This window comes from Trachypithecus francoisi, unplaced genomic scaffold (assembly GCF_009764315.1).
Source record: "Trachypithecus francoisi isolate TF-2019V2 unplaced genomic scaffold, Tfra_2.0 Lachesis_group1, whole genome shotgun sequence".
Taxonomy (NCBI): Eukaryota; Metazoa; Chordata; class Mammalia; order Primates; family Cercopithecidae; genus Trachypithecus; species Trachypithecus francoisi.
Window position 1 is genome coordinate 740,068 of NW_022681454.1, and position 26,223 is coordinate 766,290.

General features: G+C 57.4%; 1 protein-coding gene across 1 annotated transcript in view; it reads left to right on the forward strand.

Annotated features, from left to right (window-relative positions):
• The first annotated feature begins 670 nt into the window (after positions 1-670).
• Positions 671-26,223, forward strand: part of PCGF3 (polycomb group ring finger 3) — a 61,748-nt gene continuing 36,195 nt past the window's right edge. The window contains exons 1-4 of the mRNA XM_033213383.1: positions 671-901; positions 23,578-23,616; positions 23,918-24,058; positions 25,893-26,010. Of these exons, the coding sequence (XP_033069274.1) occupies positions 25,902-26,010 (109 nt within the window). The 5' untranslated portion in view covers positions 671-901; positions 23,578-23,616; positions 23,918-24,058; positions 25,893-25,901. The remainder of the gene's footprint in view (positions 902-23,577; positions 23,617-23,917; positions 24,059-25,892; positions 26,011-26,223) is intronic.

The following is a 26,223-nucleotide window of genomic DNA, read 5'->3' on the forward strand; positions in this document are numbered from 1 at the left end:
CGGCGCCCCCGCCGCCCGGAACCTCGGTAGTCTAGCTTCCCAACCAAGACCCAGCCTGCCCTCACGCCCTGGGCCGCCCGCCCAGACCCCGCAAACCTGGAGACACTAGGACCCCGCGCGACTGCAGGCCCGCCTCAAACCCGCACGCGCTCGCCCAGTCGTCCTGAAGCTGGGCATAACCCTAAATGCAAGCCTATCCTTAGACCAGACCCTAACTCCTGACCCTGACCCCACCCCTGATCCTGACCCTAACCGTAAAACCAACCCTAACCCCTAATGCTGACCCGAACCCTAAACCCGGTCCTAACCCTGACTCTAACCCCTAACCCTGACCCTAACGCCGACCCCTAACCCTGCCGGGAGGGCGCTCAGTCCCGGCTCCCAGAAAGGACAGCAGCACCCGGACCGGACGGCACCCCGGAGGGATCCGGACTTGAGGACTCCACTGCTCCTGCGCCCCAGCTCACGATCTTCCAGGACCCGGCGGGCCCCTGAGCGCAGCGCGGCCCGGTCGCTCTCCTGACCACGCCCCTCGTGGCCCCGCCCTATTCCCCGCCCCTGCCCCTCGCACCCGGCTGGTCCCTTCCCGGAGTCCAGGCCCGACGCGCCTGCGCCCTCTGACCACGCCCCTCCCCGCCCCTATCCCCGCCCCTTATCACTCGGCTCCGCCCACGCCCCTTGCGGCGGGGTGGGAGCCCAGCCGCACACCGCGCATGCTCCGAGCGCGGCGCCCCCGACGCGGCGTTCGGCTCGGCTCGGGCATTTCCGCCTCTTTGTTTTAAACTCCGGACGGGCTTTTTTCTCCTCCTCTTGGGGGGGACCCAGAGGGAGCGGCGCCCCCTCCCCCCCTCCGGCGCGGACCCCGCGTGCGCCTTGCTCGCCCGCAGCCCGGAGACCGCAGGTCAGTGAGTCCGCCCCGCCTGGCCTGGGCCCGCGGCGCCGGCTCCTCAGGCTGCGGCCTCGGCCCGTGTCCGGCCCGGAAGGCTCCGAACCCCGGGCCCGCGCTCCGGCGTTCCCGTCGGCCTGGCCCGGGAAGCCCTTGGCAGGCCCCGGAGAGGGCTGGAGCCCGGGAGGGCCGGCACCCCAGCCCAGGAAGGACTCCGGGAGGTCGAAGACCCCAGCCCAGGCAGGACCCCGGGAGGACCAGACCCCAGCCCAGGCAGGACCCAGGAGGGCAAGACCCAGCCAGGCAGGACCCCGGGAGGACCAGACCCCAGCCCAGGCAGGACCCAGGGAGGGCAAGACCCCAGCCCAGGCAGGACCCCGGGAGGGCAAGACCCCAGCCCAGGCAGGACCCCGGGAGGGCTGGGACTGCAGCCCAGGCAGGACGCAGGGAAGGCAAGACCCCAGCCCAGGCAGGACGCAGGGAGGGCAAGACCCCAGCCCAGGCAGGACCCCGGGAGGGCAAGACCGCAGCCCAGGCAGGACGCAGGGAGGGCAAGACCTCAGCCCAGGCAGGACCCCGGGAGGGCAAGACCCCAGCCGAGGCAGGACGCAGGGAGGGCCAAGACCCCAGCCAGGCAGGACGCAGGGAGGGCCAAGACCCCAGCCAGGCAGGACGCAGGGAGGGCCAAGACCCCAGCCCAGGCAGGACGCCGGGAGGATGAAGACCCTAGACCAGACAGGACCCAGGGAGGGCTGGGACCCCAGGAGGGTGGGGACCGCAGCCCAGGCAGGACCTGAAGAGAGTTGGGCTCTGGGACTGCCAGGACCCCCAGAGTGCCAGGACACCATGACAGGTCATCCAGGAGGGTCTGACCCTGGGGCAGGTCACCGAGAAGGACTGCGACCCCAAGAAGGGTCACCAAGGAGGGTCAGACCTGGCCACCTGGCAGGGCCCAGGGAGGGCTAGGACCCTGGGAAAAATCACGGAGAAGGGCCAGATCTAGGGACCAGGCAGAACCCAAAGAATGCCGGGACCCTAGAATAGGTTCCCCAGGAAGGTCCTGCCTTAATGTGGGTTACAGACGAGGGCCAGGACCCCATGACCATCAGTCAGGAGGACCTGACCCTGGAGCAGTCCTGTGAGTCCTGTGAGCACTGCTCGGACCCTGAGACCACCCCATCTCCTCTGGGGGGCTGGGACCCTGAGACAGCGCTGTCTCCCCCGGAGGCTCGGACCCTCAGACAGCCCTGTCTCCCCCGGAGGCTCGGACCCCAGACAGCCCTGTCTCCCCCGGAGGCTCGGACCCTGAGACAGCCCTGTCTCCCCCGGGAGCCAGGACCCTGAGACTGGACAGAGAGAAGGGCTCCTGACATGGACAGGCTCCTAGATGACCAGGACCTCAAATGGGGTCACTTAGGGTCAGGACAGTGGTGTGGACGGGGAAGAAGGCTAGGCTCTCAAGGAGGACCTGATGAGAGCTGGAACTTCCAGACAGGTCCTCAGAGGGTAGGGACTCCTGAACAAGTCACTGAGGAGCATGTAGACCCCAAGACTAGGCTATAAGGAGTACTGGGACCCTGGAGGGGGGGCTCCAGCAGTGTCCTGAATCTGCCCAGCCCCTTCAGCTGGACGCACCTGCTGTGAAGGCCAGGCATCTGGCATCCTGGTACCTGAGGCCCTTTCCATGAGACCCTGGGCCAGCCCCACAGCCCCTGCACACCAACTGCCTAGGTGGTTCCTGGGGCAGGTATGAGCCAGGGGCTTCAGGGTTCCAGGAGCTCCCAGCCTACAGGCTCCATGCCTCAGGGTGACACTGTGCTCTCCCCTCTCAGCCCCTTGTCCGGGGCTGCTGTCCTGTCCTTGCCTTGGCCATGGTCTGTGTCCAACACCTTCAACCCCTCCTGCCCCTCTCCCCATCTTGAAGGTCACGTGAGTGCCCCGCTTCCTCAGTATAGAGGCGATTCCTGTGTCCGGTAGACTCGGCGGAGGGGTGGGGTCTGAGCTGGGATGTGGAATCCTGGGCATATTTTGGGGACAGTTGGTCCAAGTCAGGAAAGCTGGAGCAGGCAAGGCTATTTCCTACTCCCTCTCCAGTAAGGGAGGAATTGAAAGGATCGTGGTGGTGGTGGGGGGGGTAGTTTATTTATCTGAAACCTTTGAATCAGCGTTTCATCGAGAACTAGTGGGTGTTCTCCTTTAATTTGGAAGGGGTAATGAAAAAGTGGGGTGCAGTTTTTATACTGCATGAGCTATTCAGAAGCGAGCAATCTATGCTGTCCTTTGACTAGGGAAGGGTTGTCTAGTGAGATCTTGTCAAGGGCGTTTCAAGAAGGTGGTCATCCCAGGAACCCCGCTCCCAGGGGGTGCCGTGTGGCTGCTCCGTGTGCCGCACGTTTTCCAAAAGAGTGAATGATGCATGAACGAGTGAATGAAAGGCAGGATCGCTCTTCAGGCACATCCCCTCGGATTAGGCGTGCGGGCTTGCCTGGAAGTTGGGCAATAAGATGAGGTGTAACCGTAAAACTGAGCTATCTGGACTCCCAAGAGAGACCCTGTGAATTAGATGGTTCGGGATTTCATCTCTGCCACAGCTTCACTTCTTGGTTACTTAGGAGAAAACCGTGTTAGGTTTTCAGCTTAACATTTCGGGGTACTCAGTGTCAGCCACATTGTGTCCCCGCATGGTCAGCCTGGGCCTAGAAGCTTTTACTCGCCCAGTGTAACCGCCAGGGACGTTTTTACTCAACATTTCCTTCCGATTTGCTCTTTTGACATATCCTTTACTGTTTTTTAAACTTCATTTGCTTTGTGAAATTGTGGAGAGGCTTGTGAAGCTGAGTGTTCAGGTTTGTTTGGGTCTGTGCTGTCTGGTTCCCAGGTTTTTAGAGGTGTGGCTGTGCTGAGTGGCTGTATTATTTATATATTGCTGTGTGGCAGATTACCCCAGAACCCATGACTTAAACTAACAGTCCGATAGTACTGTCTGTGGGTCGGGACTGCAGGCAGGCTTTGGCTCAGGGACCTCCCATCTGGGGTTGTGTCTCCTCTGAAGGCTGGACTGGGGAACGTCCGCATCCAGGCTGTGTCATGTGACTGTGGGCTGGAGACCTCAGTTCCTTTCTCTATATGGCAGCTCTGAGGGAGTCCATGCCAAGTCAGAGAGGGACAGGAAGGACGTCCCAGTCTTTGTGGAGTGACATTCTACCACTTTTGCCAAATTCTCTTTGCCAGGAGTCATTAGGCCCCTACACACTTGAGGGGAGGGGACTCCAAAATGGTGAGCATACGATGGGCAGATGGGGTCACGGGAACACCTTAAAGCCTGCACAGCACGGCGGTACTGTGAGCCTGGCACCTGTCAGGGCACCGGAGAGACATCCTGTAAGTAAATCAGCGATCGCATGTGGGGTCACGTATTAAGACGAGGATGTGACCATTCAGCTGTCTCTTTAATTGGTGTGGGTTCCTCCAGTGTCACCGTCATGACTGAGATATTTGTGATATGTAAAGGAAGATAAATTACAGATAGAAAAGATTCTTAGGAATTAACTTGCAATTTGGAATACCAGTAGCAAGCCGTAAGACCCCCACAAATTAAATTGCAGGGTGTGTGTCACTGATGTCAAATTCTTTCCGACAGCTTCAGGTGCGATGATTGTACTTGTTCCCAGAGTCCCCTCATTTTCTTCATGCCAGTGATTTTGCTCCAGAAATTATCAACCGACTTCTGTTAAGTTTTCCTAAACCATTTTAAATATGTGGGGGAAATGTTTTTACTGGTTACGGTAGACCTTGTGCACGCAGTTATTTGTGACTTCATAAAAATGCCGTAGGAGACATGAGACCCTGACTATGTTGGACATTTGACCTGTGTGAGGACTTAACTCCAGGGTCCAGGCACTACTGCGAGCCAGAGCCTCTGCTCCCAGCAGACACCCTCTGCTCCACAAGGAGCCGGACTCCATGCCTCCCTCGGGTTCTGGGCTGGAGCTAGGGCTGGGAAGGGGACCTGTCCTGGACTCTGGAGACCTCAGCCGCCCCCTCCCACCACGCCACACTCTCTAGATCTTCAGCGGCTCTGTGACAAAATCGAGGAGCTGCAGGGTGTGGCAGGGGCCCTTTGCCACAGGCTAGAATTGTTTACTTGGGTTTTTTGATTTGGATTATAAAGTGAGTGTTGTTTTGATGTATACTGTTACTCTTTATTAAATGGCAGGATTTATTTTGTTTGCAGCCTTATTTGGTTTATGGTTAGAATTGAAGTTGAAAATGTAATTTTTCTACAGAATTAGCCAAGCGTGTGTAATTTTTCTGCAAAAATTAGCTGGGCATGGTGGCAGGTACCTGTAATCCCAGCTACTTGGGAGGCTGAGGCAGAAGAATCGCTTCAACCCGCGAGGCGGAGGTTGCAGTGATCTGAGATCGCACCACTACACTCCAGACTGGGCGACAGAGTCTGGAGTCGGAGACTGTGTCTCGAAAAAATAAAAAAAATAAAAAATGAAGAAAATGTAATTTTTATTTTACCATTGAAATATAGTGAGGTTTAGGGACAGTTTCCTATTGTTTATCTATTTTTTATTATGATATTTGCTGTTAATATTGTAAAAATATGGTACGTTCATTGTGCTTCAAAAATTGAAATTATTTTTGATTTCATACATTGATAGTTTATCATTGAATTTTAAAAATGTGAGGCCTTAAGAAAAACAAAACAAAGCTGTCTTTCCTGATCTGCCATGTTTCTCCCGACAGAACTGAATTATGTAAACGCCAAAATGACAAAGAACAATAGTGAATGTTGCCTAGGTGCATTTTTGTAGAATTATACAGTAAATTAAGCAAAACTCCCTTCGATGGGAACTAATACTCTCTAGAAAATATAGCCCTTCAACCTATTATTGTATTGACTTGCTTTTTTTTAAGATAAAGTCTAATATTTTTGTTTGTTTTTGTTTTTTTGTTTGTTTTGAGTTGGAGTTTAGCTCTCGTCGCCCAGGCTGGAGTGCAGTGGCGCGATCTCGGCTCACTGCAACCTCTGCCTCCCGGGTTCAAGCGATTCTCCTGCCTCAGCTCCCTAAGTAGCTGGGTTTACAAGCGCCTGCCACCACGCCCTGCTAATTTTTTGTATTTTTAGTAGAGACGGGGTTTCACTATGTTGACCAGGCTGATCTTGAACTCTGACCTCAGGTGATCCACCCACCTCAGCCTCCCAAAGTGCTGGGGTTACAGGTGTGAGCCACCGTGCCCGGCCAATAAACTCTAATATTTAGGTACATTTAGAGAGTGGATTTGTTGGCTTGGTTTTTTTTTTGTTGTTGTTGTTGTTTTTGCAAATTCAGTGATATTTGCTGGGCTTTGCTACATTAACAGCAAATTCCAGATGTTTAATAAGAAATAGATGCAAAGAGAGGAAGTCTGTCTGCAGACCTCCTTGAAACTCCCTGTAATCCATGGGTCCTGTTGGCCTGGTGGGTCTCATGGGGGCTGTGGGTCTTGTGGAAGCTGCGGGCCTCATGGGGGCTGTGGGCCTCGTTGGGGGCCTGTGGGCCTGGTGGGGGCTGTGTGGCCTCTGTAGGCCATGTGGGGCTGTGTGGGCTCATGGGGGCTATGGCCTGGTGGGGGCTCATGGGTCCTTTGTGGCCTGGTGGGGGCTGTGGGCCTGATGGGGGCTGTGTGGGCTCATAAAGGCTGTAGGCATGGTGGGGGCTGTGTGCCTCATGGGGGCTGTGCCCTTGTGGGTCCTTTGTGGCCTCATGGGTCCTGTGTGGCCTGGTGGGGGCTGTGTGCCTCCTTGGGGCTGTGGCCTTGTGGATCCTATGTGCCTTGTGGGTCCTGTGTGGCCTGGTGGGGGCTGTGGCCTTGTGGGTCCTGTGTGCCTCATGGGTCCTGTGTGGCCTAGTGGGGGCTGTGGCCTTGTGGGGGCCGTGGCCTTGTGGGTCCTATGTGGCCTCGTTGGTCCTGTGTGGCCTGGCAGGGGCTGTGTGCCTCCTGGGGGCTGTGGCCTTGTGGGTCCTATGTGCCTTGTGGGTCCTGTGTGCCTCGTGGGTCCTGTGGGGACCTGTGGTGGGGGCTGTGTGGCCTGGTGGGGGCTGTGGCCTCATGGGGGCTGCAGCCTTGTGGGTCCTGTGTGGCCTGGTGGGGGCTGTGACCTGGTGGAGGCTGTGGCCTTGTGGGTCCTGTGTGGCCTGATGGGGGCTGTGGCATCCTGGGGGCTGTGGCTCCGTGAGTCCTGTGTGCCTTATGGGGGCCATGGCCTTGTGGGTCCTGTGTGGCCTCGTGGGTCCTGTGTGGCCCCGTGGGGGCTATGGCCTTGTGGGTCCTGTGTGGCCTTGGGGCCGTGGCCTCATGGCTGCGTCTCCTGTCTGGGTCCTGTGAGCTGTTACATTTCCAGGTTCTTGATCAGGCCTGGCCCATATTAGATGCTCAATAAATAGTAACCAGAAGCTGATCCTTGTGGATACTGTGTGGAGCTCCTGTGTGGAGCTGTTCTGAGGCGTGTTAACTTACCGGATTCCTGATGCCGCCCAGGAATCAGACCATAAAAGCTGTGCTTGTTTCTCAGCATGAGCCTGGCATGGCAGAGGGCGCACAGGGCAGGCATGGTTGGAATGTGAGGGCCATGAGGGCTCACCTTAAAACTTTTTAAATGTTAAGTGATTTTAATTTACTTTTTCACCCAAATTTTTACTAAGAAAAAAATCGCAATAGAGAAAAATGTAGAAAATTATACAATGAGTACTTACTGTGGTCCAAATGTCTGTGTCCCCCAGAATCCATGGGGGACCCTAACCCCCAAGGTGGTGGTGTCGGGCGTGGGGCCCTCGGGAGGCTCTGCCCTGATGACCAGGCCCCTTTCTGTCATTGAGGACATGAGAGAAGGTGCTGCCTGTGAGGACTCCGACCCCACCAGCCCTCAAATCTGCCGGCACCTTGATTCTGGACTCCCAGCCTGCAGAACTGAGAAGTGAGTTCTGTGGTTTGTCAGCTGCTCAGTGTCAGGTGCTTTGGTCACTGAACATACCAGGACGGCACCCTCTACCACCCAGACCCACTCGTGGCCGTTCGGCCACGTTTGCTTCCGCTTCTTCTCTCACTACATCCTGGACTCACCTGTGAGCGGCTCTGGACAGGAGCCTTGCTGGGAAGGTGAGAGTCCCAGCTGAGAGCAAGAACCAGGGGAGGCCCCCACACCGCTGTGGCCCCGCTGTGACCCCGGGACGGGGAGGCCCCCACACTGCTGTGGCCCCGCTGTGACGCCGGGACGGTGGCGCCTATTTCACAGCGTTAGCTGATTTCCAGGCCGCCTTACCTCTCCCCAGCTGAGAATGTCTCCATGTCTTCCAGAACCAGAGTCAGCCAGGGCCTGGCCTTGCCCTGGCCCTGCTGGCTGTGCCAGGTGAGACCCCCTGGCGCTGGAGGTCTTGTCTCCCTGTCCGTGGACTGGGCTCATGTCCTTCCCACCCCACTGCCTTCTGCCAGGCCGGCGGAGACATGGCTCCTGATGCCCTCTTCAGTCTCAGCTGGAGAAAGCTGAGACTGGAGGGACTCTTGTCATTAAGCCAGGCACATCTGGGCACTCCCGATTTTGAGGTAGCTTATTTGGGACCTTAATTACAGCTTCAAGAGTCCCTTTACAGCAGTCCGTGGGTCAGTATGTGAGGAACAGGACGAGGTCTGTGTACACCAGAGGCCCAGAATCTTGGTGCCGTTTCTGAATTCTGCCTCCCACAGTCTGGCCTCTGGTCACCCCAAATTTATATCCCTCCCACATGCACACTGCATTCACCCCTTCCTTTATGAGGTTCCCAGGATCCCATTGAGGGTGGCATCAGCTCAGAGTCCCGAGGGCACCCCCAGGGGATCTGTTCAGCTGCTTCCAGCCCTACAGTGAGGGGGTCCCACTGCCTCCGGGCCTGTTTTTACTTTGTCCTGCTTCTGTGCAGATTGAGCAAGAGAACCTGGCGGTCAGCGCCAGGATGCTGTAGACCCTGAGGGTGAGAACCGGGCGTCGGTGCCGGGGCGCTGCAGACCCTGAGGGTGAGAACTGGGCGTCGGTGCTGGGGCGCTGTAGACACCGTTAATTGCGTTCTGACCTTGCCTCTCTTTTCCTGGTGTTGTCTGGCTTTACCATCTCCAGCTCTACCTCCTGAGGGTCACGTCATAGCCCCAGCCCCCCCGGCCTCTGTCCGTGTTCTCCTGTCTGAGGGCCGTGTTCTCCCGTCTGAGGGACGTGTTCTCCCGTCTGAGGGACGTGTTCTCCCGTCTGAGGGCCGTGTCTCCAGCCACCTCCCCGTGGTCCCTTGCACCCGTTGTTGCCTCTGTCTCTGGCCGTCTTGCCTCTGTCTGGGGTTGTCCGCTGCCTTCGCAGCCTCGCCCTCCTCGCCTGGGTCTCCTGCCTTGGTCTGTCCCTCTTCTTCCTCGCCGTAGGTGTGTTTTTCCAGAGTCATCACTCCCTGGCCACTGTTGTGCTAGTCCCAGCTCGAGCCTGATTGCAGTCGGCAGTGGCTGAGCCGGACTGGGACCAGTGCTGCCAACGCCGCCTGGTGCAGAAAAGGTGTTCGGCAGGCATGTTCTGAGTGCACGTTGGAACTCAACCTTCCTGAGACCTCTGGAAACACCTTTGCTGCTTCTCATCCTGAGTAGTCGAGTGGCTGGGCAGGGAATTCTGTGTGGAAGGTCGTTTTCTTCAGAGTGAAGGATGCTGTCTTCGACTTGTAGAATTCAGTGTTGCCATTGTGAAGCCGGGCACTGAACCCCAGTCCTTTGTGGGGCTTCTGCCCCAGGGAGCTGCGGGCAGCTCTGTGCCCTGAGACCCCGTAGTCGGGGGGTGGCGGTGTGTGGCGCTCTGTGGCCCCTCATTCCGGCGGCCCGTGCTGGTGAGGGATTCTTTCAGCTTCGGAGGTGAAGGCCTGCCGCGGGCCTGGAGAATGACGAGAATGATGCGAGGCCTGTGTTGCTCATTGCCCCACTGAGGACGTAAAATTAAGGCATAATTCAAAGCTTCTTCTCTCACTTTTCTCTCTTCTTTCTACAAAACCTATTCATGAGATGTTGGAACTTTTCGCTCACATATCCTGTCTTTTTCTAGTGTTTGGGAAGATTTTCTCAACTTGATCATTCCAGTCCTTCTCCTGAATTTTAATATTGCCAGGCACATGGCTGACACAGGGAGATGGGCAGGGAACAAAATAAGTCAGTAAATTATAAGGTTGGAGCCCTGCTGCGTGGGCACGTGTGTGTGTGGATGTGTGTGCATGCATGTATGTGTGCGCGTGCATGTGGGGGGGTGTGCATGCATCCTTGGGTGTGTGTCTGTGTGTGCATGGGGGTATGCATGTGTGTGCATGTGTGTTGGGGTGTGCATGCATGCATGGGTGTTTGTGCATGGGCTTGTGTGTGTGTGCTTACTTTTTTTTTTTTTTTTGAGATAGAGTCTTGCTTTGTCACTCAGGCTGGAGTACAGTGATGCAGTCTCGGCTCACTGCAACCTCCACCTCCCGGATTCAAATGATTCTCCTGCCTCAGCCTCCTGAGTAGCTGGGACCACAGGCACCTGCCACCTCGCCCAGCTAATTTTTGTATTTTTAGTAGAGACGGGGTTTCACCATATTGGCCAAGCGGCTCTCAAACTCCTGACCTCGTGATCTGCCTGCCTTGGCCTCCCAAAGTGCGGGATTACAGATGTGCGCCACCGCATCTGGCCATGTGCGCTTACAAGGTGGTCTCTGCAGCGTCACTGAGATGACATTGAGAAGAGGCTTGATAAGGTACAGGAGGGCGTGTTCTGGGCACAGGGCACCATGAACAGCAGGGCCGAGAATGTCCTGTGGTGAGTGAGGAGTCCACGCGGCAGGGGCAGAGGCAGGTGTGGGCTGATGGCAGGGCCGGGGCCTGACCTCCATGGCCCTGAGGAGCCTCTGCGTCCACTCGGGCTTGTGTGTTCGGGGACCCTGTGGGTGCTGCGTTGAGGTCAGTGAGGCCTGGTGTGGCAGAGACGAGGGTGCTGTGTGGGTGCTGGGTGTCCTTCAAGGCACAGCAGATTGGTTTCTAGTGGGTCCCAGTGTGAGGGAGGCGCAGGTGGCTCAGAGGTGTCTGGGGCTCCCCGGGGTACAAGGCTGTCAGAGGAGGTCAGGGCAGAAAGGTCCCAAGGGATGTGCCGGCCACCCACTGATGTGCACCCGTCAGACGTCTGGATGGGAGTTCAAGGCAAGATCAGGCTGGAGGTGCCTGGAGAGGAAACGTGGAGTCGGGGGTCTGTGGGGCAGCCCTGGGGGCGGGACTGGGGGCCAGGCTGCTGAAACGCCCCCGGCTCCCCGGGTGTAACCTGCCTGGGCCTCCTGGACGGCTGCAGGCCTGCGGGGCCTGTGTTGAAGGGGGATGTCACTGGGCTGCACTCTGAGGCTGGTAGTGACTCTTATCTGGGTCCCACCTTAGTGAATGTACCTCAGGTCTTTGTACAAACTCAAATATTTGTATAAACACTTAATTTAAGAAATGAGAGCTGGCGCTCCCCTCTAATCCCACCTACTGAGAAATGTCAGCCCAGCAGTGAGGCCTGTCTGGTCTCAGCCCTGTCCGTGTGAGCTCTGTGCTGTGTGCGTGGCCCCCACAGCACCGTGGTCCATGGAGATGGGGTCGGCTGGCTCCGGCTGGGGGTTGGGGGCCTGGCAGGACCCTGAGTGGGGCTAGGAGGCAAGGACCAGGTGGGGGCTCGATGTCACAGGCGTGGGCAGGAACCCGTGGCCCTCTGAGAGCTTCGTGGCCACAGTAGGGGCTGGGCCATGGGGGAAGCGACTTTATTGCCTGGGGTCAGTTCCTGGCAGGGATTCTTACTGTCTTTCTAGACACGGACCCTTTTGAGAATTAAATTCAAAGCACTGTCATGTTATATCATTGTTTTTCATTTTCTTTTTTTTTGGAGATAAGAGTCTTGCTCTGTCGCCCAGGCTGGAGTGCAATGGCACGATCTCGGCTCAGTGCAACCTCTGCTATACAGATTCAAGCAATTCTGCCTCAGCCTCCTGAGTAGCTGGGATTACAGGTGCCCGCCACCATGCCTGGCTACTTTTTGTATTTTTAGTAGAGACAGGGTTTCACTGTGTTGGTCACACTGGTCTTGAACTCCTTACCTTGTGATCTGCCCATCTCGGCCTCCCAAAGTGCTGGGATTACAGGCGTGGGCGACCTCGCCCAGCTGTTTTTCATTTTCTTAGAAAAACTTTTCAGGGTGACTTAGCTGTTCAGAGAACCATGCAGAGTTCCCTTTTCCTCCTAACCTGGCTCATCTCCAGCAGGAAGGAGCAGAGAGTGCTTGTGGTGTGGTTCTGTGTGTCCACACGAGGTTGATGAGAACCCTCGGTGCCTGGACTGTCTTCTCGCCAGGTGCAGCTCCGGGACGTGGTGGTGCTGGAGAGTGGTTTGTGTCTGTACCTCCCTGGCTGCTGTGAGCCGCCTCCCTGGGTCCTTTGTCCTCAGCACGGGTTGGCGAGGGAGCCGTGTGTGTCTGTGGTGCAGGTGTGACACGGGGTCCTGTCAGGGAACAGGAGCAAGGTGTTCATGCCATAGGGAGGTGGAGAAGGGACGCTGTGTGAGTTTGGCAGGTGCCGAGGGCTGCAGCAGAGCTGGAGGGGCAGGGCGGTGCAGATGGGGCGTTTGGGGTCAGGCCAGCCGTGGAAAGACTACAGTGGACCAGGTGTGGACCAGTGGACAGAGCGCGAGGCGTCCAGTGGCCTGGCTGGGCCTCGTCCATGTGCTGCCGCAGGCATGGAAGGGACCCCAGCCCAGCTCCCTCCCTTGGCAGTAGGGGCATGGGGGCTGCATTACACAGGAAGGGACTGCCTGGATGATGGGAATGAGTGTCTGGGATTGTAGCTGTGGTGTAGCTCAGTGTTATGAACAGCGGGTGTTGGGTTGGGGGCATCTGTGGGGCCAGTTTCAACAGTGTGGTCACTTTTGTGAAAATAAATGAAAACAGGTTTTGCAGAGCCCGTTGGTGAAGGCAGGGGTGCCTCTGGACGGCCTTTCCCTCCTGAGTGACAGCCCTGGATGCACTGTCCCCTCATGAGGATGCCGATGTGGCCCTGCTGCCAGAGTGTGCCATGCACGAGGGGGCCGGGCCGCACACAGCACCCGTGTGTCACTGAGGAGGGTGACTGCGGGAGAAGCACCATGTGTCACCGAGGAGGGTGACTGTGCGGGAGGACACAGTGCCACAAGGGAGGGCAGCAGAGTGGTTTTAGCTCCGGGAGGTGGGGCAGCCCGTCCAGAGAGGTGCAGGGTCTCTTGTCTGGTGGACAGGAGCTGGCCCACCTGTGAGTGGGTAGGGCCTCCTGCCAGGGAGTCTTGTGCATGGCTGGGAGGAGGGCGCAGCTGAAGTGGATGCAGCCCCGACGTGAACAGGATCCCACGTGGACGAGTGATGATGTGCGTGTGGACCCCACGTGGACACAGCCCCGACGTGAACAGGATCTCACATAGATGGGCGATGACGTGCGTGTGAACCTGGCGTGGATGGGTGATGACATGCGTGTGGACCTGGCGTGGACAGGTGATGATGTGCATGTGACCCCACGTGGACACAGCCCCGACGTGAACAGGATCTCACATAGATGGGCGATGACGTGCGTGTGAACCTGGCGTGGATGGGCGATGACATGCGTGTGGACCTGGCATGGACAGGTGATGATGTGCATGTGGACCTCATGTGGACACAGCCCCGACGTGAACAGGACCTCGCGTGGATGGGCGATGACGTGCGTGTGGACCTGGCATGGACGGGTGATGACGTGCGTGTGGACCCCATGTGGACACAGCCCCGACGTGAACAGGACCTCGTGTGGACGGGCATGACATGCGTGTGGACCTGGCGTGGACGGGCGATGACGTGCGTGTGGACCCGGTGTAGTGGGCGATGACATGCATGTGGACCTGGCGTGGATGCAGCCCCGATGTGAGCAGGACCCCGCGTGGACGGGCGATGACGTGCGTGTGGACCCGGCATAGATGGGCGATGACGTGCATGTGGACCTGGTGTGGATGCGGACCTGGCGTGGATGCGGACCTGGCGTGAACAGGACCCTGCGTGGACGGGCGATGACGTGCGTGTGGACCCGGCATAGATGGGCGATGACGTGCATGTGGACCTGGCGTGGATGCGGACCTGGCGTGGATGCGGACCTGGAGTGAACAGGACCCTGCGTGGACGGGCGATGACGTGCGTGTGGACCCAGCGTGGACGCAGCCCTGACGTGAATGGATGTGGTTCCTACGTGACCGCGCTGGCACAGGAAGCAGAGGGTGAGGCCCCGCTCTGCTGTCAGGAGGACATGTCAGATTTCTGTCTCTAAGATGCTGCTCAGACTTGTCTGGAGGGTGAATTAGTGGGAGGGTGGCTTGGAGAAGGCTGTCCTGGGCGGGTTTCACCACTTGGACGGGAGCTCTGTCATGGGCTAGGGAGTGGCCGAGGACAGCAAGGAGGAGAGGATGACCCCATGGGCAGCAGGAGCTCAGACGGGAGGTGTGGAGCAGACAGGACTCCACGTGGCACTGCCCCTCCCACCTGGGCTGGGCACCTGCGAGGCTGAGGACACTGGGAAGGGAACGCTGCCTGTCGGGCGGTAGTGACGATTTCATGGGTGTGTGTGAAACCAACCTCGCTGCACGCTGCAGCAGTGCGGGCCCTGACTCTTCGTGCTCCCCAGTGGGGCTGCTCCATGCAGCACAGGACACGCCTGCGGCTCTGTGCCCGCTAGTCTCAGGAGCTGTTTTCTGGAAAGTTCATAACTCAGCAAAACTGACTCACAAACAACAGAAACTTCAAGGCTGTCCTAAGACATGGGTGGCAGAAGAAAATGTGCCCTGGGGTGGGCTTGTGATGCCACCTCTTCCTCCGGGCAGAGTCGCCCCAGAGGAAGGCTGGGCTGGGCAGTCAGCCAGACGGGGGAGGGGGCTGAGGCGTCAGACAGGGGAGGGGGCTGAGGCATCCAGGCTGCAGAGGGTGCTGGGGTGGACGGCGGAGGAGAGAGGGAGGCGGTGCCTGAGGAGGCTGTGGGCGAGGCGGAGCAAGGGCAGACCCTCATAGGACAGAGAAGCCCCCGGTGAGCAGGGCTGCTGAACGCAGGCCCCAGGGCCTGTAGGATCCTTAGGGAGACGGGTGGCTCTGTATGTGGGCATGGAGAGAGGCCCGTGGGAGACGGGTGGATGGATGTCTCTGTGTGTGGGCGGGCAGAGGCCTGTGGGAGAAGAGTGGACGGGTGTCTCCACATGTGGGCACGGGGAGAGGCCCGCAAGAGATGGGTGGATGGGTGTCTCTGTGTGTGGGCACGGGGAGAGGCCTGTGGGAGGTGGGTGGACGGGTGACTCTGTGTGTGGGCATGGGGAGAGGCCTGTGGGAGGTGCGTGGACGGGTGACTCTGTGTGTGGGCATGGAGAGAGGCCTGTGGGAGACTGTAGGATGGGTGGCTCTGTGTGTGGGTGTGGAGAGGCCTGTGGGAGGGGGATGGGTTGGGTGGCTCTGCGTGTGGGCGTGGAGAGGCCCGTGGCAGCTCCTTCGTTGCAGAAACCGCATCAGAGCACATCTCACGTAGTGCAGGACACATGGGGCGTGGGACAGCATCTGCATGAGAGCAGCATCTGTGCGTATGCAGTGTTATTTAAGGACACGCCCACAGACACGGATGGACACATCCTTACACGGAGAACGGCCATTGCCTCTGAGTGTTCAGGATGATACGTTTTTCCTTAATATCATCCTTCGCTTTGCTCATCATACTGAATATGTATGTATGTGAGTTTTACTGCAAAGCAAAACAAACAAGCCATTGTGTTATCCAGACAGCTCTGTGCTGCGGGCGCGACTCAGGACAGCGGCTCCTCCCAGCGTCCGGTAGTGGCAGCTCAATGACAGGAGCCGGAGGCCGCTCCAGGCAGCGGCGTGGCTGGTGTGCAGGGTGTTTTGGGGGTGTCTGAGCTGGGTGGAGAGGAAGGCATATGTCACGCTGAGGCATCAGAGACACATCCACTCACATCGGGGCTGTGCCCGCGCCGAATCCATACTCACGTCATTGCTGCCCGCGCTGAATCCACACTCATGTCATTGCTGCCCACGCCGGGATGTGTCTGAAGAGTGTGGTGACAGCCGTGTACACTGTGCATTTCTGAAGGCTCCTAGCCGCTGCAGTTGCCAGGAGCCATGGAGCCATGTGACCTTGAGGTCCAGCGGCAAGGGGAGGGTGCATTTCGGAGGCTGGAAGTGGCACCTGGAGGGGCTGGCCCTGGGTGTGATCGCTGAGAGGAGGGAGGTGGAAAAAGATCTGGAAGATGCCCACAGGAAGCAGGAGAAGGTGAGTGACCAGAGTGGGGTGCCCAGAGGGTAGCCCAGGGCAGACCAGAGGAGGGGGCGGGCTTCGCACCCCCGGGAAGGAGGGAGGGGCTCTGTGAAAGTGAGAGCTGTGTGGACATGGAGCTTGTGAGTCTGACTGGGAAAGACAGAGGGTTCCAGATGGTGCGGGAGCCCCTTCGGTCTGGCTGTGTGGGGCAGGGTCCTTACCCCCAGGTGAGAGGCCTTGTAGGGCAGATTCCTAGAAGATCCTCAGGACGCAGGAGCGGAGGCTGCTGGCTGGATGAGGATGGAGCCGAGAAGTGAGCCGGCAGCCCGGGCCTGAAGGACAGCACAGGGGCTTGTGTGAGGCCACGAGGGGCTGGAGTACAATGCCCGTGTGATCCAGGTCTGGTGTGTGACGTGTCAGGCCCCACGGCACCCCAGGCTGGCTGGCTCTCCAGAAGGCCTGTGGTCTCCATGGCCGCAGTATGTTCCGGGGACAGGGCAAAGTGGAGTCAGGAGAGGGAGGAGGTGCGTGGGGGCGTCCAGGGATCCAGGGGTCTCCGGCCACGCTCCCCTCCCCAGCAGCTGTGAGGACGGTGCGGGCTACTGTCTCCCCAGGACTGTAAGTGTCAGGCATAGCAGCTGCTGTTAACAGTCAAGGAATGTTCGGGTCAATTCGAGAACTTCAGGGCCCAACAGCAGAGCCCTGGCAGACAGACTCAAGACAGGTGGTGGTTGTCAGCCAGGAGGGGGCGCGGAGCCCTGGGGGTGGTCAGGCCCATGTGGCCTTGGGAGACAGTGAAGAGATGGGATCGGCCGCAAGAGACAGGGAAGTGGGTGACAGGGAGGCCCAGGGGCTGCAGCAAAGGCCCCGGAGGCTCTTCCACACCAGAGCCCATCTTTGGCCATGCCGGCCAGGTCAGGGGCTCAGTCCCACGGGCCACCACAGCCAGCAGCACAGGCGGGAGGGTGAAGCCCCATGGAGCACCCTGGCGGACAGTGGTGCTGTGGGGGCCGTGGACCAGAAGACGGAGCCCGTGTTCTGTCTGGATGGGTGGGGTGGCAGCTGCCAGTTCAAGGTCTGTCTTTTGTTTATTTACTTCATAAAATGCTCCAGGTGTTTTGTGAGAAATTATTCTTGGCCGGGTGTGGTGGCTCACACCTGTAATCCCAGCACTTTGGGAGGCCTTGGTGAGCGGATCACCTGAGGTCAGGAGTTGAGACCAGCCTAGCCAGTGTAGTGACACCCCCGTCTCTACTAAAAATACAAAAAATTAGCTGGGTATGGTGGTGCACGCCTGTAGTCCCAGCTACATGGGAGGCTGAGGTAGGAGAATTGCTTGAATCTGGAAGGCGGAAGTTGCAGTGAGCTGAGATCACACCACTGCACTCCAGCCTGGTGACACAGCAAGACTCTGTCTCAAAAAAAAAAAAAAGAAAGAAAAGAAATTATTGTCTTAGTGTTGATAAATTTGCCTTTATACATACCAATAGTTGTGCACACTGAGAGAATAGGCAGTTTGGGATCTGAAACTGGCCTGGTGACACCGCAGGCGTGGGCAGGCAGGCAGATGCGGGCACAGGCGGGCGCTTCCCGCACTGTTGAGGCCACCAGAGCCTGCGCTTCTGTGGTTGGTTTTGATGAGGACTCCCTCCGTGTCGGAGGCCGTGTGAGGCACGTATCGCGGACCGCTGGCTGCGTTGTGAGGCGTGCACACGTGGAGCCGTGACAATCATGGGAAGTTCTGTTTCCAGCTTTAAGCTTTTGTTTAAATCTCTGCATATCAGGAAATGATAAATTAAGACCAAATGAGAAGTTGTGGACTAGACATGGGGTGTGTAGGCTGCTGGGAGGAGGGGCAGCAATCCCAAGGGGTTGTGGGGCCCACGGGACCATCTGACACAGTGCGTGGCGGAGCTGTGTTTCCCTGTGGAGGAGGGAGTAGGAATGGGCTCTGGGCCGCGGCTCCATGGGCTGCCGAGGGCTGCTGTGGGTTCTGCTCTTATTCGCCCAGGGGAAACCTGAGTCGCTGCCCCTCCTGTCCAGCCTCAGCACTCGTCCCCGGGTCCCCCAGCAGGTGATCACAGATGATGACAGAGCCTCCCGGAGCCACCTCAGTTTCCCCAGCCGGCCCCTCACTGTCCTCCCCATCTCAGGAGCCCCGGAGCCACTCTCCGCCAGGCTCTCTGTGGCTCCAGTTAACCCTCAGGTCGTCCCAGCCTCTTCCGAGCCATGGTTAGGATCGTTAGGATCAGCCCCGTCCACTGTGTGTCCATGGAAGTGAAACAGGCCACCAGCAGCAGGTGGCCGTGGGCGGGACGGGTTGTGGGGCAGAGGCTGGAGTGGTCTGGGCGGGTGCACACCTGGGCCGTGTGGTGCTGCGGCCGTGGCTCCTTCATGCCGGGGTCAGCAGCCATCTTGGGTTTTTAATGTGCATTTCCCAGTTTACTGACACAATTGAGCATTTAAAACATGCTTACTTGACGTTTCTCTGTTGTGAAGCTCTCTATTGGCTAGAGTGGGGCTGGCGAGCTCTGAGGGAGGGAGCAGATGGTAAATATGGTGTGCCTCAGGCCTCCCGCCAACGCGCCGCGCTGTGTGCTGTGTTGGGAGCAGGCCCTGCGGGGCCGCAAACCCGCGCACACAGCCACGTTGGCCAGGCCCTGGTCTAGGTTGTGGCGCTGGAGGCACTGCTACAATTTCCCTCAGGCCTCGTCTTTTTTTCTCTGTGGTGCTTTTGGATAACTCAGGGTGCTTCTCTTTGACTTGTCATTTCCTTCGTGGTCAGTTTTGTTTTCTTCTCATAAATCTTTTCCTCACCCACAACCATGACGATACCCTCCTTAGCAACCTCCAAAGGTTCACAGTCGCCTTTTCCAGTGTCCTCACCCACCCGGCCTTGGTTATTTTCGGGGTGGGATGGTGCAATACAAGCTGAGAGTTTGGCTTTTTTTTTTCTAATTTCAGCACTAGGAATGATGTTTGTGGTCTGTGTTTTTAATTGTAAGATACACACTAAAATTCACCAGTTTCATTGTGCAGTTTGGAGACTTTTCACCCCTGTCCAGTCTCACAGACTCGCGGACTCGCCGGCAGTGCTGGCCCAGAGCTCGGTCCCCACAGGCCTCCCTCAGGCCCCTCTGGCCAGTCCCTGCCCGGCCTGGACTGTGCATCCCGCCTGCATCCTCCCACCAGACTTGCCGTTGTTCTGGAATTGTGTGGCGCGTGGGAACATGCTCCTGCGTCTGCCCCCTCCCCCGTGGCATCATGGGCGCCTGCGTTCACTCTCAATGCCGAGCCGCGTCTGTGTGTGTGGGGGTTACGCTGTGTTTATCAGCTGCCTCCTGATGGACTAGGTGGTTGTTTTCAGTTTGGGGCTGTTAGGAAAATGGCTGCTTTGAACATTCTTGTATAAGACTTTGAGAGGATGTGTGTGTTAGTGAGTGTCTTTTTTTTGTTTGTTTTGAGATGGAGTTCCCCAGGCTTGTTCCCCAGGCTGGAGTGCAGTGGCGCGATCTCAGCTCACCACAACCTCCACCTCCCAGGTTCAAGTGATTCTCCTGTCTTAGCCTCCCCAAAAGTTGGGATTACAGGCATGCGCCACCATGTCCGGCTGATTTTGTATTTTTAGTAGAGACGGGGTTTTCTCTATGTTGGTCAGGCTGGTCTCGAACTCCCAACCTCAGGTGATCTGCCCGCCTCAGTCTCCCAAAGTCCTGGGATTACAGGCATGAGCAACTGCACCCGGCCGTGTCTTTTTTTTTTTTTTTTTTTTTTTTGAGATGAAGTCTCACTCTGTCACCCAGGCTGGAATGCAGTGCTGTCATCTCAGCTCACTACAGCTTCCCCCTCCCAGGTTCAAGTGATTCTCCTGCCTCAGCCTCCTGAGTAGCTGGGACCACAGATGCCTGCTACCACGCCCAGCTAATTTTTTGTATTTTTGGTAGAGACAGGGTTTCACCATGTTGCCGGGCTGGTCTCGAACTCCTGATCTCATATGATCCGCCTGCCTTGGCCTCCCAAAGTGCTAGGATTACAGGTGTGAGCCACTGCACAACCAGCTGAGGGTCTTCAACAGACAATTTATTTGGTTAAAGGTATTTCCTTCTCTTCTTAGTTTGCTAAGAGTTTTGTGTTTTGTTTGTTTGTTCATTTGTTTGTTTTTGAGATGGAGTCTTGCTCTGACGCTCATGCTGGAGTGCAGTGGCATGATCTCGGCTCACTGCAACCTCTGCCTCCTGGGTTCAAGCGATTCTCCTGCCTCAGCCTCCCGAGTAGCTGGGACTACAGGCACCTGCCACCACACCGGCTAATTTTTTGTATTTTTTAGTAGAGACAGACTTTCACCATGTTAGCCAGAATGGTCTCCATCTCCTGACCTCATGATCTGCCAGCCTTGGCCTCCCAAAGTACTGGGATTACAGGCGTGAGCCACTGTGCCCGGCTGAGTTTTGTTTTTTTAAAATCATAAATGGGTAATAATTTTGTCAAATGATTTTTATGCACCTGCTGGGAAGATCATGTGATTTTTCTCCTTGTGTCTTTTGTCATAAATTGTATCTTTTTTCCATACGCATTAAGCTCACTTTGTTTTCTAGGACTCTGAGTTTGTCAAGAATGATTATCTTTTTGTATATTGCTAAATAAGGGTGACTAACCTTTTTCTTTGGATTTTTACCTCTACGTTTCTTGGTGAGGTTAATGTTGAGTTCTTGCCGTCTGCCCTTGTCAGGGTCTGGTTATGTCAGGCTCATAGCATGAGTTCTCCAAGAAGAGTTTGAGACTGAATTGTTTGTGCCCTGAGCATCTGGTGAAACCACCTGCAGCCCTCCGGGGCCTGGCGCTGTCTTGGAATGGACTTTCTGACCATTGACCTGGCTCCCTGAAGGTTCTGGAACTTTCTGGGTTTCCTCTGCTGGTCTCAATGCTGGTCAATTACTGTTCGAGGAACTTATCAGTTTCACGTAAACTTTCCATTTTATTAGGGTCAAGTTCATCATATCCTGTCCGTGCTCAGACGTCACCTGCTTTAAGTGCACCCGGTTGAACAGTGCACAGCCAGCTCCCCGAATCGTGGGTCCAGTCAACACAGATGGAAAATGTTTGGGAACCAAAACAATAAAAAAAAATACAACAATAACAATAATGCAGATCTTAAAAATACAGTAGAACAACTATTGACATAGCGTTTACAGCATGTTAAGTATTGTAAGTAATCTGGGGATGGCATAGAGCGCGTGGGGTGGTGGCGTGCGCAGCTTCTGTGCAGACTCGACACCACTTCACGTCCAGGACTTGAACACCTGTGGATTTTGGTATCAGAGCGGCGTCCTGGAACTAGTCCCCCGCGGATACCAAGGGATGGCTGTGTTTGTCACCTTCTAACCATAGTAAATAATTGACCTGTTTGTTAGTTATTGTCTGCCTTCATTAGAATGCTGGCTCCAAGGTCTGTGTCTTGTGTTTTCACTGAAGTCCCAGAACTCCTGTCAGGAGCTGCCAGCTGTGCCAGCCAACGCAGGAACAACTGGCCACAGTTTAATTAAAATTAAATACAATTAAAAATTCATTCGGTTGGCCAGGTGTGTTGGCTCATGCCTGTAATCCCAGCACTTTGGGAGGCTGAGGTGGGTGGATCACTGGAGGCCAGGAGTTCGAGACTAGCCTGGGCAACATAGTAAAAGCCCGTCTCTACTAAAAATACAAAAGGCTGGGCATGGTGGCAGACGTCTGTAATCCCAGTTACTTGGGAGAATGAGGCACAAGAATCGCTTGAACATGGGAAGTGGAGGTTACAGTGAGCCGAGATTACACCACTGCACTCTAGCATGGGTGACAGAGCAAGACTCCATCTCAAAAAAAAAGAAAAAAATGGGCTGGGCATGGTGGCTCACACCTGTAATCTCAGCACTTTGGGAGACTGAGGCAGGAGGATCACTTGAGCCCAGAAGTTCACAGCCAGCGAACTGCCCTGGATAACAGACTGGGACCCTGCCGCTACGAAAAATACAAAAAGTAGCCAGGTGTGGTGGTGCATGCTTGTAATCCCAGCTACTCAGGAGGCTAAGGTGGGAGGATTGCTCAAGCCCACGAGGTCAAGGCTGCAGTGAGCCAAGATCGTGCCACTGCACTCCGGCCTGGGTGGCAGAGCAAGACGCTGTCTCAAAAAAAAGAATAATAATTATGAGATCCTTTAGTCCCACAAGCCACAGTTCACACAAGTGCTCCACACCATGTGTGGTCAGCAGCTGTGCTGTTGGGCAGTGGAGATGTGGAAGCCCCCAGTGTTGCAGAATGTTCCGGAAGCCTGGCTTTGAGCCTGGCTTCATTCTCTTCATCTTGTTTCTCTTCTCCCTCCCTCAAGTGCCTCAGACATGCCTGCTGATCTCCCCTTATACTTGCCTGGGAAGACTGTCTCTGCTCTTTCCCTTCTTCCTCCCTTTTTATGTAAAAGTTAACTGAGCTTCAAAGACTATTTAATAAAAAGTGCAGTTATGGGAAACTGGAAGAGTAGAAATGATACAAATGGGGTAGAAAATGAAGAGCATGAAAGTATTTAATCTCTGTCAGTAAGCCACAGACACTGTACGTCATCCCAGGCCCCCACTTTCCACAGTCTGACTCCAGCCACCCGTTTCCCCAGCTCAGATAGGAATGTGGGAGAGGCCACTGAGGTTCCTGGGGAAGCCTTCCCGCATGGCAGTCACCCTGGTGCCCCATCCCAGAGACGGGGTCCCCACGTGGTGCCCTGGGTCCTGTGGCGCCTGCTGCCTGCCTTTCAGGTGGGGACCATGTCCCTACCCTGCCCCTCCCTGTCTGTCTACGGCCCCAGGTGCCCTCCCTCGCCCCAGCGGAGCGCTGCGTGTGCCGTGTCACCATCCTGTCCCCACAGAACGCATGTGTCCTTATCCCTGCCGAGCCCAGGACCAGGCTCAGTGCCTGCACTGCGGCCCTTGGTGCACATCTGCCAGGCGCAGGCAGGTCTGTGACTGGGAGAGAACACAGCGCTCTGCCTCGTGGACCCGGCCCTCACTGCCTTGCCTCAGAGGCCCTGCATTTCCCCAGATCACCCCTGAAATTCACCCCTTCTCTGGGGAGCTTCCACAGACTCACATCCTGCCCTCCTGGGCCCAAAACAGCATGGTGGGGCCCCTAGCTGCCCCCCACCCCCGTGGGCCACGTGTCCACTCCTGCTGTCTCCGATGCCTTGGGCCTCCCAGGTGGAGCCTGTTCTTCAGGGTCCCTGAAGAACTTTTATTTTAAGCGAAGAAAGACCAGTGTAACCGAGCCAGGCTTGGTGCCGCGGGTAGGCGGGGCCGTCCGCCTGCAGTCCGAGGGCAACCCTGTTGTGCTTTTTCTCCACAGGCCTCACAATGTAGCAGGGACCCCAGGCGTCGTGCTCAGGTAAGTGCGCGTAGGCTGACTGCCCTCCTCTTTCCGCGCCTGCGAACTGCCGGACTTGGCCGAGACCACGCTTTGTGCATGGGGTCGCCGTTCCTTGCAGCGCCTCTTAAACGCCGGCTCTGAGGACAGGCTGGAGCCGTGCGTGGGTCCTTAGCTTTTCTCGCGGTCAGTACTTCTGATTGACCCCATTCCGCCTTTTGCTCGGTGGGGCTTGGTTGCGAGTTCTAGTCTAAATGGCGGAGTTGTGGCAGTCACACAGCCACGACACGAAGTGAACTAACAGATGCCATTTCTGTGCTAGAAAATGGAAAAAGAGCCAGGGCCAGAAGGAGGGTGCAGAAGCGAGCCCGCGTGCGGAGCCAGGAGGCAGCGTCGCGTGGGAGTGCTGGCCTGAAGCCTCCATGCCCCGGCAGAGGGACGGACACGTGGACGTCTAGCGGAGGTGAGGCCCGCGCCCCCGACCCTGGGGGTCCTGCTGACTCCTTGCCCTGCCCTGTTGCCTGTTGTGGGGAGGGTGGGCGATCATGAGTAGCAGGCAGGTCAGGACTCCGTGAAGCATTGGTTCACTGCTGAGTTTTCCTCGCCCCTCCTGTAAGAGTCCAAGATCCAGCCAGCTGTGGAGGGCCCAGGCCTTGATGGCAGCACGGGGTGCAGAGGGCTGGTTTCCTTCTGTCACTGGTTCACTTGGGTGCCCTCTGGACAGCATGTGGCAGAGGAGCAGTGCGGCGTGGGGGCGCAGCCTGGGACCTCTGCCCAGTGGGTTGTGAGGCAGTTGACTAGCACTGGGAGATCCTCCGGCACAGGGCAGGGCTCTCTCGCTCCTTCCGGGTGGGCGTGGTGCTCAGGGGCACAGGGCAGGTCTCCCCCCTCCCGGGTGGGCGTGGTCCTCAGGGGCACAGGGCAGGTCTCCCCCCTCCCGGGTGGGCGTGGTCCTCAGGTATGCAGGGCGGGGCTCCCCCTCCCGGGTGGGTGTGGTTCTCAGGGGCTCAGGGCGGGGCTCCGCCCCCCTCCCCTCTGTCTCCCTTCCCCTTCCTGGGCAGGCTCCATGTCCTCAGTGCGCATCAGGTCTCCCGAGCCTCACAGCCCCACAGGGAGGAGGAGGGGAGGATTTGACTTTGGAAGTCTCTGTGACCAGGTGAGGACCGCAGGCGTAAAGGTGGTGGCATAGTGGTCGGGGACAGGCCTCACCCACAGGCATGTGACCCCTGGATGAGCCCAGCCTTCGGCTGCTTCGTGGGGCCCCCAGGCCCGCGCCTGCAGCAGGCGACGTGGGGCTCAGCAGAGAGCTCCAGGCTGGGCCTCTTGGTGGCGGTGATGACGGAAGTGGTGTCACGCATGCAGCAGTTTGGGTCGCGGCTTTCCCTCCTCACTGAGGGAAACGTGTGCCTGCTTCCCCCCTGGCGAAAGGTCTGGGGAGCGAACTCCCAGAAGGGGTGCACCCCGGCCAGCCTGAGTCCCCGCCAGCCTCCACCCGCGCAGCGGCCCTGCTCTCTTGCCTCGAGCGCAGAAGCAAATCACCAGGCTCTGCCTGCCGGCCTGCGGTGAAGTCGGGGGTCACCTCCCTGAAGCCGCAGGTCTGGTGGGCGAGCAGAGCGGCTGCGGCAGCTCTCAAGGCAGGGCCTCCGCCAGCCACTGTGGCCTGGCCTGGTGCCCGCCCTGCGAGGGTAGAGTGGTGCCCCGGGGCGACGCGGCCCCTACCCCGTGCTGCCTCAGGCTCTGGGAGACAGCCTCAGACACCCCGTGGAAGCGGCGCCGGCCCCGGAAGTGAATGGGGAGGAAGGGGGAAGGGCGCGCAGCCCAGACTCTAAACTGGGCCCAAGGGCCGCGCTGTGAGCCGCACAGGGTCCAGGTGCCCAGAGCCTGCTCAGCCTCATCACATCCGGCAGCTCTGCCCTCGCGGGCTCCTCCTGCTCCCTCCGCTTTCACAGAAGACAGAGGGTCCCGGGATCCTGCCTCTGTGAAGCTTTATGGACCCTCCTCAGTCCTCACTGCGGGAGGAGAGGAAGGGGTGTCAGGCATAGAGAGAAGCCAGTGCGAGGGGAGCCGGAGGCTTTTGAAAAGGTGGGCTTGTCCCAGTGCACACAGACACTGGATTGCTGACCATGCCCTGCACATGGGAGCCCGGGACCCAGTGAGTCCAGGAGGCTCCTGCCGCCAGGGCCCCGGGGCCTGCACTTTCCTCTCAGCCTGCATGGTCTTCCTTGGAGGGCCGCTAAGCCAAGGATGAAAGGCTTTGGAGAGTTTCAGGTGTTAATTAATCGCGTTTTGTCTTGCAGAAGCCAAAGATGTTGACCAGGAAGATCAAGCTGTGGGACATCAATGCCCACATCACCTGCCGCCTGTGCAGTGGGTACCTCATCGACGCCACCACGGTGACGGAGTGCCTGCACACCTGTGCGTGCCCCACCCAGGCCACCCAGGGAGGGCGTACCCTTCCCAGCTGTGTGCTCTTCAGAACCTTGGCTTTTGTTTTACTATGAGCTTTGAGCCCAAGCCCCGACAAAAGCAGGACCCAGGACCAGGAGCAGAGAGGATCTTGAGGATAAGTCAGAAAAGTCATTTCACACTAAAGATCCTGTGGGTGGTTTCAAAGCAGATGAGGCCTCA